We start from the raw sequence: 20,509 nt of genomic DNA, 5'->3' as shown, positions 1-20,509 counted from the left end.
CCAGCTCACACTACTAAACCCAACTGTTTCCCCACACTCACTATAGGCTCAGAAGCGAACGCCCATCCCACCCAGAACCTGGAGGAGGCAAGTCAGCTCAAAGCTAGGACTGCCCTATGCTCATTGGAGGCCAAGTGGCCCAGGTAACTAGCAGCATAACCTGTCGTCTTTTAATTGCTTCTCCCACTTACTTGTGCCAAGATCGCTAGGAGCCTCTCTGTGATCCTTGACACTTCAGTAAGTGTCTACTTTTCAAGCTTAGCTACCTGGGCCACATCCTCATCCAGGACGTGTTATAGTTGTATTGATGTCTGCTGCATTACCCTGGACACTTACCTGTCAAACACATAAGGGGTACCCCTGCACAAGGGGTACAAAATGTCCACGCGTGCAGCATCTCACTAGTTTTTCTGTCCCTGAGACTTGCCATCTAAGAGTCCAGTGTCTTTGGCAATGTAGACAGGAAAGACAACTGATGGTGAGTGCAGACACATTTACAGCCTCACGGGGCTTCTCACCTCTCTGCGCTTCCACTTCACAAATCTTAGCTGCCTGAGTCGTGACTGTATAACTGGAAAAACCAAGGCATCCTCTCCCCTCCCTCCCAAGTCAAGACTCACACAAAACACTGGCAAAAGAGTCAAGTTTACAGTCTAAATTTTATTATCTCCAAGTCACAATGCTGATCACAAATGTGCACCTCTTAAAAACAGTAACAAAGACAACACACATGGAAAAGTTCTTGCAACGAACGCAGCGGACCAACACAGACTACGGTCACAGTGTCTTAAGGTCTGGGAATCTGGGCATGCTGCCCACAGGCTTGAGGAGACATCTTCAGGTTTAAGGCAAAGGGAGCAGCCTACAAAAGGCACAACCACCACTACCCCTGGAAGAATCTCTTATTTCCTCCTTGGGGGTTATAGTGTGAGTGCCTTCCCCCCTCCCCACCCCACCTGTGACTGAGTGCGTAGGCCAGCTGCCAGAGAAAACAGAAAAAGTGACATTACCGTGGGGAGAGATACAGCCACCACCTTCTCCCTCAGGTTCTCTAGAGGGACAGGGATGGTGGCCAGTTACCCCTGGCAGATACAAGTACTGCAGTAATAGAAATCTCTTCTATAGAGGCAGCAGGGGAGTGGTTCGGTGCCATGGATGGGGAAGAGAAGGAGAAGTCCTTGACCTGAAAGTGGCTGACTTCCTTAGGCCTCAAGCCCAGGTGTGGTACCTTCTCTTTGCAAGGACAGGAATTTGGGGGGAAGAAGGTAGTTACATCTAAAACACTGTTGCAGGAAAGACATGGAGAAGAATAATTGCCAAGGACAAAGCAAACTGCTTGCTGGGTGATATGTGTCTCTACAGAGATGCATTGGTCCACAGCAACTGGAAAGAGGGTGTGGCAGGAGGGGTGGAAAGAGCAGCAGGGCCCTCTAATCCCACTTACCTCAAAGACCAAGCCCCAAGGACTGTGTGAATAAATACCCCTAAGGTGCAAAAGTTCTGATTCCACCCTCCCTTTCTCACAGAAGTATCTGGTCTGCCATCTTTCTCCACTGTTTTCCCTCAGCAGAGGGCTGAAGTATGCCAAGGTACAGGGACTGATGGTGGCTCAGACTCCTAAAAACTCAAGTCAAGAAGGGCTTTTACCACACACTTTAGGCTTTTCTCCACAACAGGACTCTGCACACAGCTATGTTTCCATAGGGTTAGAGGAATTAAGAGAATCCAAATATACAGTAACAAAGGCCAACCAAACACAAAAGGTTGGCTCTTTGTCGGCACGAAGGGGAACACTGGCTGGTACACTGCCAATCATCTGGGATGCAGGGAAGAGCCAACAGGGAACCCAGAGGAGTGAGTAAACCAGAAAAATGAACATATCTCATTTAATGAGACAGAGAAATAGAAACTGAAAGACTATTAATTTAAGAATAGCAAGCCAGGCTTTAAAAATGAACATTTTAGAAAACAAAACATACAGGAAGGAGTTTCCTGGGAGCAGTAGATATTTAAATTTCCCAGGAAAAAGTGAAGAAGAGCAAATCATGGCCTTCCAGAGGTGGACTCAGAAGCCTGGGCTGTCTGGATCTCCGCTTCTCTGAGCATAGCCAACTCAAGTGAAGAGTGGAGACGGGAGAAAGTCCACTTGTTCTCCCTTTCTCCAAAAAAGCCTGTCCTCAGAGGAAGCAGAGGTGTCCTTATTCAGCAGGAGTCACCCTGTCTCTTGGAAGGCCTCCTAGGAGTAGACAGCCAGTTGTACGTCTCTTCTCTCCTGGGTTCTCACATCTGCTGTTCTGCCAGTGGTGGGGCAAAGGGAAGAGCCACCCAAACGTTAGTAGTCCGCCTGAGCATTTATAAGCTGTTTCCAAAGTCACATTTCTTATTAACATGTTTCATAGGAAATACCTAAAAAACGAAACACCCATGGGTCTTTCGCCATGCCATTCAGAATTGGCTCTGCTTAACACTTCAAACTCAAGATTTTCCCTTTCCTTGATAAAGAACGTACTTCTGTATTTTTTCCTTGACATTCCCCAAATGAAATTAATTTTTTCCAAATGAAATTCTGCCAAGTTAACAACGGTTTCTACTTCCAATTATGCTCAATATATTTGCAAAACAAAGAAACTGGCAAATTTCAGGATACCTTGACGCTCCCCTCCAAGATATCCCATAATGACAACTTAAAGCGCTTATTAGACAATTTTGTTTACAAGTTTCAAGAATGTTATGAAGAGTCACAGGAATTGTGCACTTACTTTCTTATGTTAGGTTTAAAATATTCAGAAGCTCATATTAACTGGAACCCCTGCTTACAACCTGAAATAGTAAGGTTGAATTAGTAACCAGGTCATTAAAAAAAATTAAAAAGGACTGTTTTACACAGAAACCTGCCCAGGAAAGGAGGGATATTCTTTGGGGAAGAGCAAAGTCTACTACCATAGGATGTGCCCTCAGCGGGGCAAGTCCTCATACCTCAGGTGGCGGGGGCTTGATGCTGACCGGCTGGGGAGTCCTCCGTGGTGGGGAGGGCTTTGGCTGCACCTGCTGCTGGGCGGGGTTATAGTAGGTCACGCCTCCATACACCTGTGATGGGGCCTGAGGAAAAGAAAAACATTAGGAATCAATTCATCCAAACAATGAAAAACCTGAAACATTATTCGGTTACAAAAATAAAGAGTACTGGGGAATTTATAATGTTTTAAATCTCTAAAGCGCTTAGGTAATTATTCATGTCTGTCATAAGATAGCCTACTTATGTTCTAATTTCTACTTTCCAAAGCATCCTCTAATTCCCACTATGAGCTCACAAATGAAGAGGCTGAGCTTAGTGGTGACACTCCAGCTATCAGGTGGTATCAGCCTGTCGGCAGTCAGCAGTACAAGGGGGTGGGGAGGACAGGGCTGACAGATAGAATACAGACTCAGGCAGGTGAATAAATAGCAACATAGCCACCAAAGTAGTATCAAAACACTCAAACAAAACATTAATTTAAAGTGAAGAGAATAAACAAATGATGGGCATTACATAAGCTGCACTTACAGCTCTTGACCACCAAGAGGCATCCTGGTGCTATATGCAACATGAGTTGCAGTGAAATAGTCTGTTCAATTCCTTGAGCAATTTTCAACACCACATTCCTATCTGTTTTAAAGCACGTACACCTAAGAAAGTATGTTCAGTGGCCAACTCACCTGTGTATTAGGATATAGATGAGGTGGTGGTGGGGGAGGCAGTGCCCCTGGAGCATAAGGGTAACTAGGATTACCAAAGTTCATGACGCCTGGAGCAGAAAAGTAAGTAGGGGCGAGCAACTGCTGAGGTGGTGGCTGTCCCGGAGACATGGACACTGGCGGGGGATAAAGGCCTGGATTGGGCAGAGGTGCCGGTGTCTGGTGAGGATGTAAACCTGGACAAGGAGAGGAAAAGAAAAATTGGAATAGAAAACACTATTATTTCCATGGGATGGCCTGGCTGGACTGCTCAGCACAAACAGGCTCAGGATGGAAGTCCGCAGGATGGACCCAAGAGGAGTTTGTTGTCCAAGCAGCCAGAGTGGCCAGCTCATAGGCATGCAGCACAGAGCTCAGGAGGACGGGGTTTGTGAAGCCCCAGACACACATCCTCACGTACTGGAAGCATACAAGCAGTGGTGCAACGCTTACCTGGGTGGGGAAGGTGCATTTCAGGCTGCACAATCATGCCCTGAGGAGGCAGTGGGGCAGGGCTGTCACCATGGGTATAGATTGGTCCCTGGAACTGCACTGTAAGATATCACATTGGGACTCTCATAAACTCTCACTTCTCATAGCATGTGGCTAAGTCTCCTTGTCCCCCAGACCCTTCCAGAGATGTTCTCAATTTTTCATGTGAAGAAAACAGCAACCAGACAATACATAATACTGTGAGGGCTCAAAAGGAAAATTTGAGCAGGAGGCTGGCCTCTAGGTTCACTTCAGCCTGCCAAAAAAGGTATCCCAACAATAAGAGAAACTCACATGGGTCATAGTAATGTCCCTCCATGATACTGATGTGCACGGGAGGGGCAGGGGGCTCTGGCACAGGTCTTTGCCGCTGGGATGAATAGCGTTTGGCTCGACCACCCTGGACACCCTGAAATAAAGAAAGAGGCCTGAGCAAGACCACTTCCAGAGAGTGACTCTCACACCAGGTCTCACCCTCCTCTAGGTGCTGCAAAAACACTTACTTGGTACATGGGCGGACATTTAATAAGTATTTACAAAATGAATCTAAAACAATGAAAAACATCAAGATGTGAAGCTAAAAGTTCTACTCTACGTTTTTGGAGATGCAAGTAAGAAGAAATATGGGGAATAAATGGGAAAACTGACTTCAAATCTTATCTTAAAAAGTGAGTAAATTGTTGCCCTCTCCCACCCCCCATCCCCGCCTTTTTTACCATTTCTTCCATTCGGTTAAACTGCGGTGGAGGGCCTGCTCCCATGTGTATGTGGTTGGGCATACCTGTAACACATCAAAAAACCCAGGCTGCAGAGCAAACTGATGTGAGACTCACAGACATCATTAAGAAAATGACAGGCTGAAGACTCCAGCATGGCCAACGGCTTTGTAGTTTCAACCTAACAAAATTTCTTTCAAACTTTCTCTGCTTTTGGACCTCCCTGGTGGCGCAGGGGTTAAAGTCTCAGTGCTATCAAGCTATCACCAGCCGCTGCAACATGAGTTCGATCCCAGCCAGGGAACTAACCCACATGGTGCAGCAGGCCTCTCCTGTCTCACCCACTGCTCCCCTCAGCAGTGTAATCCGCCTGTTCTGCTCCCCACTCTGTCTCTGGTGAATCCTCTCACCCCCTGCACCACTGACCTACACCCCAATTCTTGTATGCAGAAGTAAATAAAAATAAATTATTAAAAAAAAAAAAAAAACCTAGGGCCTCCCCGGTGGCGCAGCGGTTGATCGCTGGGTTGCGAAGCTGCCTGCAGCCTCTGCAGCGCCGGTTCGATCCCCAGCTGCTCCCTGGCCACCAGAGGAGGGTTCCACATAGTGCGCAGACCTCTCCTGCTGCCCACTGCTCCCCTCAGCAGTGGACTTCGGTCCTTCCGCCTGCTTTGCTCCCCGCTCTGGCTCTGGTGAATTCTCTCACCCTCCCGCGCTTCTGACTGTACCCAGTGCTTGTATAAATAAATAAATCAATCTTAAAAACAAACAAACAAACAAACAACCTATCTGTGCTTACTATCAACACTGGCCTTCTTTCTGACATTTGTCCCTACTGCTACCACCTAATATAGCAGTAATGCCTCTGGATATGAAAAAAATTATTTCAGTGAGAAAATTCAAGTTCAAATTTTTCCCACCAAATATTTCGTTGTAAAGACTCCCTGGGTGGTTATAATTAGCACATCATCTTATCAAAAATACTGAAAAACCTCAGCCCAAAATTTTCTAAGCAACAACTGGCCAAGGGGAGAGAGTCTGTAAATGTACTGCTCATTCCTGGCCACAGAGATCTAGGCCAAAAGTTTGGGAAGAGATTCTCCTCTGGCTAAAAATGACTGAGGACAAAAAAAGAATGCACTAGAGACTATCTTCCAATGGCAATAAGACAGCAGTAAGTGGGTGCATTCCTCTATCCAGGTCCAGTTTAGGCCACCCTGATTTTTGATGTTTAGGGGGAAAAAAACAAATAATCACACCCTGTCCAAATGAGAATTTCCAATCTTTATATTCAAATAAGATTTCAAAATCTAAGGAAAAGACCCCTGATCTGTTTGGTTAGAGGAAAACAAAGTGGGCAAAGGGGCTGGTAGGTAGGTCCTAGTTTCTAGAACTATGCTGTCTAGTAGGATATTCACTGGCCACATACAGCCACTTAAATATCAACTTATTAAAAGTTCAATTCCTCAGTCACTCATCCTGTGACAGGTACCCCAAAATACCACCACTACAGAAAGTTTTACTGGCAATCTGGTTCTAGCAGATTAAGGAAATTAGAAGGACTTCCTTTCAAACAGATTCAAATTCAAATGAATAAAATGTCTGCTTCCACATTTAACCATTAGCTCATATAAGAACATTGCCTTTTCCCACTTTTTCTACTGAGACAGGTAAAGGATATCCCACTCAGGTGAACTTAACGCGAAGACTGGTCAGTTAATAATAGGCAATGTAATGGGGTAGTGTGGGTGACAGATAAAACTGCTCTGAAGTCTTTGGATGAATAAATCCATGAATTCATCTCTTTCTCACAGTTACTGAGAACACAGATATTTGTCAGATACTATATCCCCAAGAGATGTTAAGTCCTATGCCCCTAAACCCAACACAGCAAGGGAAAAAAAGGTTACCTACCCCGCAGTTCACGTGGCTGCAGATATGAAGGCTGCCCAGGACTCCAATTCTGTTCTGTTATATTTAGTTGTGCCACATCTTGTTCAAGTCCACCTGTAGTAGAATCTACCGGAGCCTCCCAGTTTCCTGTCTTAGCAGGTGGAGCAGGAGTAGTTTCTGGCACTGAAGGTGCTGGAGTTAGCCCTTCAGGTGGAGGCGGCACCTCCTCTGCAACCTTGACTGCATCTCCAGCTTTGACTCTGGTTCTCCTTGCCCGGGAATAGGATTTCTTCTCAATAGGCCGGTCAGGGGCTGGTGGTACAATGTCAGGAGCAGGAGCTGGTATCTCTGAGACAGCTTCTTCCTTCTCAGGACTGCCAAGCGCTTGAACATCTGCTTCTGGAGATGGATCCCTCGCAGGAGTCTGCTCCAGGCGCCGTGACCGGTAATTAATCTCATGTTTAACAGTCTCACCAGACCGGCCACCATGCTGCCCACCAGCCTCTACAGGCCTAAAACCAGCACGACCTTCCTTGAAGCCCCCAGAACGAGAGTAATTCCTGGGAGCAGACATGCGGCCAGTTCCTGCAGCATTCCTGTTGATAAATGTCCGAGGTGATAGGGTGCCCCCAGGGCCCTGATGGCGATGAGACTTGTTTGGCCGCTCACCAGTCCAGTTCGGATCTCTCTGTGGAGGACTTCCAAACCTGGATGGATTGGAGAAAGTCTTAAGGAAAAAAAAAATCAAAAGAGACTACTAGAGGGTCAGGGAAACTTCTCATATTGCTCATCCATCCATTACAAGCTGGAATGGCATTTAGAAAGGCAGAATTCTTTCTAAACATATAAATAGTCTAAGCTCCAAAATTTCCTCACCTGGGTTTCCGGATTCTTCGGGGTTTGATGTCATCAGGATTGTGAGCTGAGCGGATGTCGTAGCCATACAGAGCAATCAGTTCCTGTCGGGACTTTGGAGCCTGTTCATCTTCCCTGAACTTGTCATGCTCCCAGCGGCCTTCATCTTTCCATAGCTTTCGCTGACGCCCCTTGGGTCTGGATAAAACCAAGCAAAAGTGTTTTCAACTGGCAGAATCTGCCAAATAAAGACGATCATGAAACAAACAGGGCCAGGCAGGGAAACAGAAGGAACCTCATGTAGTCTGCATCTCCCAAGAGATTACAAAATGGGTGTCCCAAAGCAACAATGAGTCAAAGTATCTCAGGGCTCAAATGCAACAGCAATAGAAATAAGGAAAGAGGCCTCCCTGGTGGCCTAAGGATTTAAGACAACCTGTGAAGCTATCCGCCGCCACTACAGCACGAGTTTGATCCCTGGCCAAAGAACTACCCACATGGCGCAGCAGACCTCTCCTGACTCACCCATTGCTCCCCTCAGCAGTGTATTTCAGTCAATCTGCCTGTTCTGTTTCCCACTCTGTCTCTGGTGAATCCTCTCATCCCCCACACCTCTGGCCTATACCCCAGTTCTTGTATGCATAAATAAATCTTAAAAAAAAAAAAAAGATTAAAGGTGTAACTACTGATATTAAAAAAAAAAAAAAAGAAAGAAGGAAAGACTTCAAACTACTCCACACCTTTGAAGCATCCCTCTCCTACAGACAGCTTATGCAAGCACTTCATACCTAGAGGCCTTGTGTTTCAGATTAAGGAAAGCAGCGGAACTATGGGTCTGGATCCCAGCTCTAAGAATTACCAAATATTCTCAGCTTTACTTTTTCTCATTTGTACAAGAGAGATAATCAAAATATCTATCTTAAAGTCTGTGAGTAGTAAAATGAAATAATTAATAAAATCATTTAGCAAAGTGCCTGACACACAGCAGACACTAAATACATACTAACTAGCAGCAGTTGCCCCAAATGACTGTTACCTGACTTCCTCCTCCTGAGTTTGACCTCGAAGATCATGTTCAAAAAAGAGCCCTTTCCGGGGTATGTATGCGGGGTTCTTCCGATCTTCATCATCATCCAAATGCTTAGGGCCTTTTTTACCCACTTTGTTCTCCACAGGCTCAGTGCTCTCCTGGAGGGCAGATAAAAGGATCCTTACTCTCTCCAAAATTGTAAGTCCCCATTCCAGTTCCAAAATGGAGGGCTTCAGTGTACCGACCTGTCCATCCCCACTCTGTCTCTCTCCAGTCACAGTGCCTTTGGTGTCAGGCTTTTCTTCTCCCTTCTCTTCTTTTGCTGAAGAATTAGCAGCATCATTGGCTTCTGATTTTAGCTCCACTTTGGAGTTTTCCTCTTCACTGTATTCCCCTTCTTCACCCTGAAAAAGGTTTCCCTGTCAGCTGTGGAGACAAGATCTGAATGGTACATTTTTATTTTCCATTCTCCAGGAAGACATTTTCTAACAAGCTTATTATAACTTAAAATTAAAAGCAAACACTGATTAAAATTTCTGGGGGATAATGGCAGTATTTTCTAAGTGTGTTAAAAAAAATGCATTCATATGCTTATATAGATCCACTAAGTTTTCTAGGAAAATACCAAGAACTGTTAGCAGTGGTGGCCGCTGGGGAATGAGCCCCAGGATAGAGAGAGAAGACTTTAAAGTGTCTGACATCATCTTTATTAGGAGTTTAATCTTTGTTGACACTTTCTCGCTAGCTATGCGAGAGAAAGAGGCAATGTCTAACAACTACTACCCCTAGCTCAAGTTATGAGTTCTCCCATGAAAATGGATCCACACAGAGACTCCCCTTTTTAAGGATCTAAATTTTCATGGATCTCCAAGAAGTAGCTCAGAATAGTATCCGCTGACTGAGAGAACGTAATGACAAACAACTCCTATACATTCAGTAGTACTTTATTTACATTTTATTAAGTATACTTTAAAAATAGTAATATGTACATAAAAGCAGGAGATGTATAATTAGCCTACAGATAATGAACTGAACCAGTAAATTTGCAAACTCCCTGTACTAACTCCATGATTTCCCAAGTCACTATTATCCTCAGTGAGGAACAGTGGCTTGTCATTTTTGATATCTATGACAGAAAAACTAAATTATCTGCAGCATGAGGTTCCCTTAGCCGATAACTCTGCAGAATTATATGACCATAAAATTTTGACCTGGAAAACCTCACAATTTGTACAATCACTGCAACCTAGAAATTAAAAAAAAAAAACCTTAAAGCCCAAGTGCTATCTCCCCTCGCTCCCCACTTCCCTCCCCTGCCACATCAACATGTGGATAACCCTGTCAGTGACAGAAGTGCTGGGTCTAGGAAACTCTGAAGCTTTAAGTTTCTGCTCTTTCTTCAAATAAAGCTGAGTTGGTTTCATTGGTCCAGACAAGCCAATTCTTACCTCTTCCACACTCTTCCCTGCTCAGCATCTGGGTATTCTGGCCTCGAAGTATTTTGGGTTAGAACTCCCAAAAGGTGGGCCTCCCCTGGTGGCGCACTGGTTGAGCGCTGGGCTGCGAAGCTGCCCGCGGCCTCTGCAGCGCCGGTTCGATCCCCGGCCACTGGCGAGGGTCCCACATGGCGCGCAGACCTCTCCTGGCGCCCGCTGCTCCCCTCAGCGGTGTACTTTGTCAGTCTGCCTGTTCTCTTCCCGCTCTGGCTCTGGTGAATTCTCTCACCCTCCCACGCTTCTGACTGTACCCAGTGCTTGTATAAATAAATAAATAAATCTTAAAAAAAAAAAAAAAAAAGAACTCCCAAAAGGCGATGCTAGGGCAAAACCCACAGAACTGAGGGCAACGGCTGACCACACCCATACTCTGAGAATCAAGTCTTAGCCAATAGTTTTTATTTTATTTATTTTTAAAAGATTTATTTATTTATGCATACAAGAGCTGGGGTACAGGCCAGAGATGAGGGGGGTGAGAGGATTCACCAAAGATAGAGTGGGGAACAGGCAGACTGACTGAAATACACTTCTGAGAGGAGCAGTGGGCGAGACAGGAGAGGTCTGCTGCACCATGTGGGTTGCTCCCTGGCCAGCAGGGGATCAAACTCATGCTGCAGAGGCTGCGGATTGCTTCCCAGTGTGGTGCTTAACCCCTTGTGCCACCAGGGAGGCCCCTTAACCAATAGCTTTTAAATAAACAACTACGCTTTGTGCTTGATTCTTTCCCATTTACCCTCAATCACAAGTTTTCCCTCCTCGTGAGATGGAGATGGGTGGGTGGTAGTCACCTAGTTCTTTTCTTCAGAACCCAGCAGGTTCTGAAGCAGAAACTGCAAGAATCTTGCTTGGTGTGTACATGTGACCTTAATTCATGACACCTCCCCTCACCCCTTCCCACACATACACAACACTGCATTCAAACATCTTAAAATAGTACTGGCATGATTAACCAGGGAACTTTGTTTTTATGCTCCACTCCCTCTAGGCTGTGGTAGAATGTGAAATGAGGCAATTCTTCTATTCCAAAGGAGAAACTAATTTTGTTTCCAGGGCAGGACAGAGAGAGACAAACAGCACAGAGCTGAGGAGATTCCAAATTGGAGCCAAGGGGGCCTCCCTGGTGGTGCAAGGGTTAAGAGGCAACCTAAGAAGCAATCTGCAGCCACTGCAGCAGGAGTTCGATTCCCGGCCAGCCAGGGAGCAACTCACATGGCACAGCAGACCTCTACTGTCTTCCCGGCTGCTCCCCTCAGCAGTGTACTTTGGTCAATCTGCCTATTCTGTTCCCCACTCTGTCTCTGGTGAATCCTCTCACCCCCCACACCTCTGGCCTGTACCCCAGCTCTTGTATGCATAAGTAAATAAATCTTTAAAAAAAAAAATCTGAGACAAAGTCCCCTACTACTGATTCCACTACTTTAGCGAACATTCTTCCAACTCTAAACCCTAGTTCTCTCCTGAAGCAGTTGCTTCTCTGGCAGAATTTTCATGCAGAACTTTTAGCTCATCATTCAACTCCCCACATATTTCAGAGTACAAGGTGGGGCTGGTGTTTTCCTTGTACTCTATGTCTCTTCCAGATTTAATTCCTCCAAGTCTCATTTAAACTTCTTCTCTGAGGTCCCTATCTCCCAGCTATATGCCTCTGCCTGGGCCCTCTCTATCACTGTTAGCAATGAGCTCAGTGTTCACCACCTCCAGACACTATTTCCAGGGCCACACTTCACATCAGTCTTACCTGGAATAGCTGTCCTTTAAAAAAAAAATTATTTTATTTATTTATGCATAACAAGACCTGGGGTGGAGACCAGAGGTGGGGGGTGGGAGGATTTACCAGAGACAGAGGGGAACAGAACAGGCGGATCAACTGAAATACACTGCTGAGGGGAGCGGTGGGCCAGACACAAGAGGTCTCCGCACCATGTGGGTTAACACCCTGGCCAGGGATCGAACTCGTGCTACAGCGGCTGCAGATCGCTTCATAGTGCTGAGATTTAACCCCTTGCACCACCAGGGCGGCCCTATGCTTTTTTTTTTTTTTTTAAAGTAAACTTACTCCACTTAAAACACCTTAAATAGGGCCTCCCCGGTGGTGCAGCGGTTGAGCACCAGGTTGCGAGGCTGCCCCGCTGCGCAGGTTTGATCCCCGGCTGCTCCCTGGCCACCGGAGGAGGGTCCCACATGGCGCACAGACCTCTCCTGCCGCCCGCTGCTCCCCTCAGCAGTGTGCTTCGGTCCTTCTGCCTGCTCTGCTCCCCGCTGTGGCTCTGGTGAGTTCTCTCGCCCTCCCGCGCTTCTGACTGTACCCAGTGCATGTATAAATAAATAAATAAAAATAAATCTTTAAAAAAAAAAAAACAAAACAAAAAACCACCTTAAATATAAATACTCGAGACTGATCAAAACTGCCAGGAAGTCACCTTTATCTCCCTCCATATAGAAAAACTAACTCAAAATGATCAAAGACTTGAATATAAGGGCTAAAATGATAAAACTCTTGGGGGGACATCCGTGGTGGTGCAAAGAGCTAAGTCGCAGCACTATGAACTCTCCGCAGCCACTGCAGAACTAGTTAGATAGTTCAATCCCTGGCCAGTGAGCTGACCCACATGACACAGATCTCTTCTGTCTCTCCTGCTGCTCCCCTCAGCAGTGTATTTCAGTCTATCCGCCTGTTCAGTTCCCCACTCTGTCTCTGGTTAATCCTCTCATTCCCCGTACCTCTGGCCTATGCCCCAGTTCTTCTACACACACACAAACAAAATCATACAAAACCATACCACCTCACAACATCAGTGCCACCTGTAACCTCAACTATTTAAATATCCTTTATTTATTTATTTAAAAAGAAAAGGCAATTCTATCATTCTTTTTTAAAGATTTATTTATACAGGGCCTCCCCGGTGGCACAGCAGTTGAGCGCTGGGTTGTGAAGCTGCCCGCAGCCTCTGCAGCGCCGGTTTGATCCCCGGCTGCTCCCCGGCCACCGGAGGCGGGTCCCACATGGCGCGCAGACCCCTCCTGCCACCCGCTGCTCCCCTCAGCAGTGTACTTCAGTCCTTCTGCCTGCTCTGCTCCCCGCTCTGGCTCTGGTGAATTCTCTCACCCTCCCGCGCTTCTGACTGTACCCAGTGCTTGTATAAACAAAACAAACAAATAAATAAATAAATTACATGCCTCCATAAAAATAAATAAATATTTATTTATTTATTTATTTATGCAAGCACTGGGTACAGTCAGAAGCTCAGGAGGGTGAGAGAATTCACTACAGCCAGCGTGGGGAGCAGAGCAGGCAGAAGGACCGAAGCACACTGCTGAGGGGAGCAGCAGGCGGCAGGAAAGGTCTGCGCGCCATGTGGGACCCTCCTCCGGTGGTCGGGTAGCAGCTGGGGATGGAACCAGCACTGCAGAGGCTGCGGGCAGCTTCACAACCCAGCGCTCAACCGCTGCGCCACCGGGGAGGCCCCTAAATATCTTTTAGATTCACAATTCCTACCCCATCCCTCTGCAAACTCCCCTACACCCAAGGTCTTTCCTTGTATTTCACAAAGATGGAAATATCAGCTTCCTCCCAACGTATCTTTCCTTTCCAATTTTAATTACAACAGAAAATAACTCCTTTGTCTGGTTCCTACTTCTCACATACTCAGTCAAGGATACCAATAGCATACTTATTAACCATCAATCCCTTTTATTTCTTTTTCTACACAATCCTTCCATTTTGATCATATTCTATTCACAAAAAAAAAAAAACAAACAAACAAACAAAAAACAAAAAAACAAACCCCACTACCAACCCTCTCTTGACAAGTCAGAAAGCAAATTACCATATTTTTTCCAACATAAAAGAAAGCCAAAGAAAAGGTACTCTTGTGAATTTAGATAAAGATACTAGTGAGCCCTACTATCTTCTAAAAGATCAGGAAAATTAATTTTACAGAAAAATCAACACAAAAATACATAGGTAAAATCTCACATAAACTTATTTTGTAGGGAATGAAGTATGACATTTCTTTAGAGCAAAACAGCATGTCAGGAAGACATGTATATATCACATCAAACTAAAACTTCTATTTCAAAATAAGCACAAAAGACATCAAGACACAACAAAAAGCAAAACTGGACAGTCTGATTCTATAGCTCCCGATTCTGTAGCTCCCAGGGAGGTGAGGAGAAATGGCCAAACAGTTGGAATCTCTGGGGAACACTTCCAAGAAGACAGGGGAAACTGAGGCAGGTGCTAATAGTCTTAAAAGCAGATTACAGAGGCAAAGAAATTTCAGCATTTCTTTGTGAGGCATATATACTGGCAAGGAAAAAAGACAAAGAAAATTAAAGTATTGGGCCTCCCTGCTGGCACATTGGTTAAGTCGCAGCACTATGAGCTATCTGCAGCCTCTACAGCATGAGTTCAATCCCCTGCCAGGAGTTGACCCACATAGCGCAGCAGACCTCTCCTGCCTTGCCTGTCACAGCAGTGTATTTCAGGCAGTCCACTTGTTCTGCTGCCCACTCTGCCTCTGGCAAATCCTGTCACTCCCGCCTACCCCCCACCCCAGCCTATACCCCAACTCTTGTATGTATAAATAAATCTTTAAAAAATGTATCAAAAAGGAATGAAGAAAGAGGGGACTCCCTGGTGGCACAAGGGGTTAAGCACCGCACTATGGGGAGCAACCCACATGGTGCAGCAGACCTCTCCTATCTCGCCTGCTGCTCCCCTCAGCAGCCTACTTCAGTCAATCTGCCTGTTCTGTTCCCCACTCTGTCTCTGGTGAATCCTCTCACCCCCCGCATGTCTGGCCTGTACCCCAGCTCTTGTATGCATAAATAAATAAATCTTTAAAATAAAAGGAATGAAAAATAAAAAATAAAATAAAATTTTATTTTTTTAAAATAAAAAATAAAAAGGAATGAAGACAAAGATTTAGAGGTGAGTAAAACACTGAAGCAAGGAATATTTGGACAGTAAGGCTTCTATGACATATTAGAGAGCATACCTCACACCTGTGAACAATGACCAGAACAACCAACAGCAAGGTAGATTTTAACAGAAGTATTGGACCATAAAGAAAATATCTAGACAAAAACAGCTAGTGACTTATAAGGGGAAGTGATCATCACTTTTAAGTGATCATCAATCAGTTTTATTAAAGATTAAAATTTTTTGCTCCCACAGTCTCTCCATGGATCTGGAAATAGTGACTTGCTGGAAATACAAAGGACAGAGGGGCCATGTTCCATGAGTGAGCAATCTTCAAACTCTTTTCAACAGATAAACTGTGAGGGGAAAAAGGGAATGAAAAACTAACCTGTATACTAAGAGATCAAATTTTAAGAAATAAGTAAAACTGGGGGCCTCCCTGGTGGTGCAAGGGGTTAAGCACCGCACTACGAAGAAATCCAAAGCCTCTGCAGCACGACTTCGATCCCCAGCCAGCCAGGGAGCAACCCACATGGTGTAGCAGACCTCTCCTGTCTCCCCCGCTGCTCCCCTCAGCAGTGTGTTTCGGTCATTCCTCCTGTTCTGTTCCCCACTCTGTCTCTGGTGAGTCCTCTCACCCCCAACATCTTTGGCCTGTACCCCAGCTCTTGTATGCATAAATAAATATTTTTTTAAAAAAAAGAAGTAAAACTAAACTTTACTGTCTAGATATATACAGGTAATCAAAAAGAAATGCAAAGTACAGGATTAGACAAAGGTCAGAATATCCAATCTTTTCCTCTTATCTAGACTGCTGCTGTCTGATAGGACTTTCTGGGATGTTAGCAATGTTTTCATTTGTGCTGTCCAATACAATAGCCACTAGCCACATGAAGCTACCGAGTACATGAAATGTGGCTACTGCAACTAAGAAACTGAAGTTTAGGGCCTCCCCGGTGGCGCAGCGGTTGAGTGCTGGGTTGCGAAGCTGCCCGCGGTCTCTGCAGCGCCAGTTCAATCCCCGGCTGCTCCCCGGCCACAGGAGGAGGGTCCCACATGGTGCGCAGACCTCTCCTGCCACCCACTGCTCCCCTCAGCAGTGTACTTCGGTCCTTCTGTCTGCTCTGCTCCCCGCTCTGGCTCTGGTGAATTCTCTCACCCTCCTGCGCTTCTGACTGTACCCAGTGCTTGCATGAATAATAAATAAATAAAATTTAAAAAAAAAAAAAAAAAAGAAACTGAAGTTTAGTTGGCTTTTTAAAAAAGATTTATTTATGCATACAAAAACTGGGGTGTACGCCAGAGGTGCCGGGTGAAAGGATTCACCAGAGACAGAGCGGGGAGCAGAACAGGCAGATGGACTGAAATACACTGCTGTGGGGAGCAGCAGGCGAGACAGGAGAGGTCTGCTGTGCCTCCCTGGCCAGGGAGGCAACTCATGCTATAGTGGCTATCAATAGCTTAATAGTGCTGAGACTTAACCCCTGTACCACCAGGGAGGTCCTTTCACTTCCTTTGGTTAAATACAAATGCTTTTTAACCTGGTATACAAAGGATTTTAAGTTATGCACTCAGATTCTTTACAGTCAGTGATGCTAATATTTCATATTTTTCTTCTTTGAAAACTCTGCCTAGTTAATACCTACTCAGCTTTTTCAGGCCTCGTTTAATATCCCATCCTCTAGGAGTTTCCATATACCTTAAACCTAGTTTGTTGCCCCTGCTTGTGCTCCCAAAGCATCTGATGCTTCCAATATCATGGCAGTTAGCATACCTTATTAACTGTTTCCCCCCTCTGACCCAGTATGTAAATTCCCCAATGGCAGAACATGCCTGATTTGAGACAGTGCCTAGTACAGCTCTCTCTCTTTTTTTTTTTAAATAAAGATTTATTTATACAAGCACTGGGTACAGTCAGAAGCTCGGGAGGGTGAGAGAATTCACCAGAGCCAGAACGGGGAACAGAACAGGCAGACTGACGAAATACACTGCTGAGGGGAGCAGCGGGTGTGGCAGGAGAGGTCTGTCGCACCATGTGGGACCCTCGCCAGCGGCTGAGGATCGAATAGGCGCTGCAGAGGCTGCCGGCAGCTTCGCAGCCCAGCGCTCAACTGCTGCGCCACCAGGGGAGGCCCACCTAGTACAGCTCTTGGCACAGAGCAGGTACTTAAAAAGAAGCAACAAGCAAAGTACTTCATGATCTGGCTCCTGTTCACTAATTTGCCTTTACTTTCGGTATTTGGAACAATATTCCAACCACACCAAACCACTTTCAAGTTTCCAAATATTCAATCTTCTCTCCTATCTCCGGGCTTTGTGTGCCCGTTCCTTCTGCCTAAAACAGCTGTTTTTGCCAAACCTGATGATTGTGTGAATGCCTGTCTGACTTCCTATGTCTTAAGATCCCTAGAGTTTGGGAATTTTGTTACTGTTCACTGTCACATCTCCACAGCTTAATGAAAAATTTTAAATGTAACAAGTCATATAAAATCCATAGAATCTTTGATCTACATACAATTTTTCTGTACATAACCCAATCAAAATTTTATTTAACAATCCCAGCAAGTAGTCATTCTGATAACGTCTCTAATAATTTACCCAATCAAATCAAACAAGCTCACAAAAGCGTGAGTTATGGAAACTTTCTGCTAAACTGAGAGAAAACCCCATCTATAAAGTGAGGAAGGGTTCTCACACATCACTCAGAATCCTGCACTTTCCAGGTCTTCAGATACATTCGGAATCAAATATCCAACTGGCTGGCTTCACTACTTAGGAAGAATAAAATGAACTGTCAAACATCCTGTGGAGGGCTTCCAACAGTCTCATTCTCTTACTTAGAACTTTATTTTCCTCAGATAGGGTGAAAAGTCAACAACTACCAGTGTAATACATGTGGCTTTAAGAGGCTAGCCCAGGTTTCCCTCACTCTAACAAAAGAAGACCATTCATAACAGTTTTTCAGAAGCATGAAGAACACACAACAAAGTAACAAGTAGGTCGCATTACTTGTGAACCACAAGTATGTACAGCTATCTGAAATACTTTCCAAACCACAGGGAAAAGAACCTATCACACTCACTTCGGAGTCTTCTGCACTTTCATAATCCGAGAGAACAGCTGGGGGAAAAAAAAAAACAGAACTAAGTAAAGAAAAAAATGCAACAGGAATTATTATAGTTACATCACCTGACTCTTATTTTGCGCCAGGCTGAGATTCTCCTTTAATTCTAATATCAACCTAGGAGGTACATAAAATTTTGACACTCCCCATTTACAGATGGGAAACCACTCGCCCAAGAATCTTCAGCTAAAACGGATGTTCTTAAACACTGTGCTACAGAGAGCCTCTCCGTGGCACTCTCCCCCAAATCCCTACCACAGCCTGAAAGGATGTCAACTGCTAGAAATAGGTGACCTGTTTATGGGCAAAAACCTCTTGTCATGATGCTACTCACCATCGCCCTCGATACCATCTTCACTCTCCTGAGGGAAAGGAGGAAACATGGGTTAGTTCTGTGATTCCACAGGGTGGAGAGCGGAAGACTCAACAGAAAACAGTTGAAAGGGAAACGAGGAAAAGTATATTCTTCACCCGCGGCATCCGTGGGAGGATCGGTCTTTTCACCCCCAGCCCTAATTTCCCAGCAAACATCCTCTTTCCGTCTGTAGCCTCTGCCCTCCCCCCTCCCCGAAAACCCCAGCCTCCTCTCTTCCCTTGGGGCTCCGGATGCAAGCCGCACCTCTCCGCTCACACACGATACGGCCCAGCACCAGCCAGCAACTCAACAACCACCCATCCTCACCGACACCCGACCCCCGGCCCCAGCCCAGCCCGCTGCGCGAACTCACACACTCGGACTCCTCGGCGCTCTTGGCCCCCCCGCTCTCCACCCGTCGCAGATGAAGGGCCCCGGCCCGGCCTCCACGCTGAGAAGGCAGAGAACCGCTGCCACCGCCTCCAGCGCTCCCGCTGCAGCTCCCGCCGCCCCGTGCCGGGGAACCGCCGCTGTCTGAGCCTGAAGCACCAGATTCTTCGTCCTCCGTGTCCTGCGAAGCGCGCTGCCGCCGCCGGTCCGCCATTTTACGGAGAACGGCCGTCGCCGGCCAGCTCCTTACACACCGCGCCCGCCGCAGGGGCTGCCGGGACGAACCTGTCCCAGCAGGCTTTGCGCCTGGCGCTGGCCGCCCCGCTTTTCGGGGGCGGGGCCACCGCCCTGCGGCACGTTTGTGGGCGAGCGGAATTACGTAAAACGGTGACGTGCAGGAGGGGCGCGACGCGGCCCCTGATTTCCCCTGGGTAGGCCCCAGGCGTGAGGAGCAGCGCCCAAGCAGCCAGCACCCGGGCTTTGCCCGGCCATCTTGGGCTTTCCGAGGGGAAAGCGTTGTTGACCTGTCACAGCTTCTCTGCGGCACTGGAGTTGTTTAATGGTTTTCTGTCCCCCTTTCTAGTTTCTGCCTACGATTGGAGCAGATCATTTTTACTGCATTGGTTTGCTTGGCAAGTTCAAGAGTCAAGGTTAACCTCTAAAGACTGTGCTGCAGGGCCTCCCCGGTGGTGCAGCGGTAGAGCGCTGGGTTGCGAAGCTGCCCGCGGCCTCTGTGGCGCTGGTTCGATCCCTGGCTGCTCCCCGACCACCGGAGGAGGGTCCCGCATGGCGCGCAGACCTCTCCTGCCGCCCGCTGCTCCCCTCAGCAGTGTACTTCGGTCCTTCTGCCTGCTCTGCTCCCCTCTCTGGCTCTGGTGAATTCTCTCACCCTCCTGCGCTTCTGACTGTACCCAGTGCATGTATAAACAAAAAAAACCCAAACAAATAAATAAAACATGCCTAAAAAATAAATAAATAAAGACTGTGCTGCATCAGATTTGTCACACCGGTCCATTTTAGGCTAAAGGGCGAAGGAGAAACCAGTTATCCTCTGAGAAGTCCGAGGATTCAACGTTGAAAACGTTTTCCCTGTGTCCTAATTTCCTCTTCTCTCTTCAGGTGACTTCCCATCCCAGTCATCACCTCTTCCAAAGTGCAGGCTGGAATAATGTTAAGTCTTATCAAGATTTTAAGTCATTGGAACCACTTTGATTCAATATTCTGGGGTGATTTCCTTTTGGTTTAGGGTTACCAGGCAGGTAGATGAGGGAATGCTTTGATTTTCAGCTGTAAAAAATCTTTGGTCCATAATAAAGACCTGCAGGGTATGGGAGCTAAATTATTAGCGCACCTACAGGAGTGCACCTTAATAATACGCAACAGGGAAAGGTCATTTCCTTTCCTTGCATTCTGTCCTGGGTTAACATTTTTTACAAATTGTAGTCAAGGATTCAGATGCTTATCACATGTATAGACAGAATAATACTAGAAGTCTTTCTGGATCCCTTCAGATATCAGGT

The 20,509-nt window shown here is 46.2% G+C and overlaps 1 protein-coding gene across 3 annotated transcripts; it reads right to left on the bottom strand.

Annotated features, from left to right (window-relative positions):
- Positions 1–614: 614 nt before the first annotated feature.
- On the bottom strand, positions 615–19,268 carry CASC3 (CASC3 exon junction complex subunit). Of its 3 annotated transcripts, none has more exons than XM_037492624.2 (14): positions 18,973–19,268; positions 18,579–18,606; positions 18,203–18,240; positions 8,946–9,104; positions 8,707–8,858; positions 7,692–7,868; positions 6,837–7,522; positions 4,923–4,987; positions 4,501–4,615; positions 4,168–4,266; positions 3,697–3,911; positions 2,977–3,099; positions 2,760–2,820; positions 615–2,294 (listed from the first exon to the last, which is right to left on the bottom strand). In XM_037492624.2, exons 1-13 carry the CDS (start codon positions 19,201–19,203, stop codon positions 2,797–2,799), a joined length of 2,112 nt encoding a protein of 703 aa, XP_037348521.1. In that variant the 5' UTR covers positions 19,204–19,268; the 3' UTR covers positions 615–2,294; positions 2,760–2,796. The 3 variants fall into 3 exon arrangements, with proteins under 3 accessions (XP_037348521.1, XP_054544954.1, XP_037348522.1); XM_054688979.1 differs by having other exon boundaries at positions 615–2,289; XM_037492625.2 differs by lacking the exon at positions 4,168–4,266.
- Between the last annotated feature and the right edge of the window lie 1,241 nt (positions 19,269–20,509).

This window comes from Talpa occidentalis, unplaced genomic scaffold, assembly GCF_014898055.3.
Source record: "Talpa occidentalis isolate TD23 unplaced genomic scaffold, MPIMG_talOcc4v2.1 talOcc4.7, whole genome shotgun sequence".
Classification (NCBI taxonomy): Eukaryota; Metazoa; Chordata; class Mammalia; order Eulipotyphla; family Talpidae; genus Talpa; species Talpa occidentalis.
This window is presented reverse-complemented; position numbering and strand designations above follow the sequence as displayed.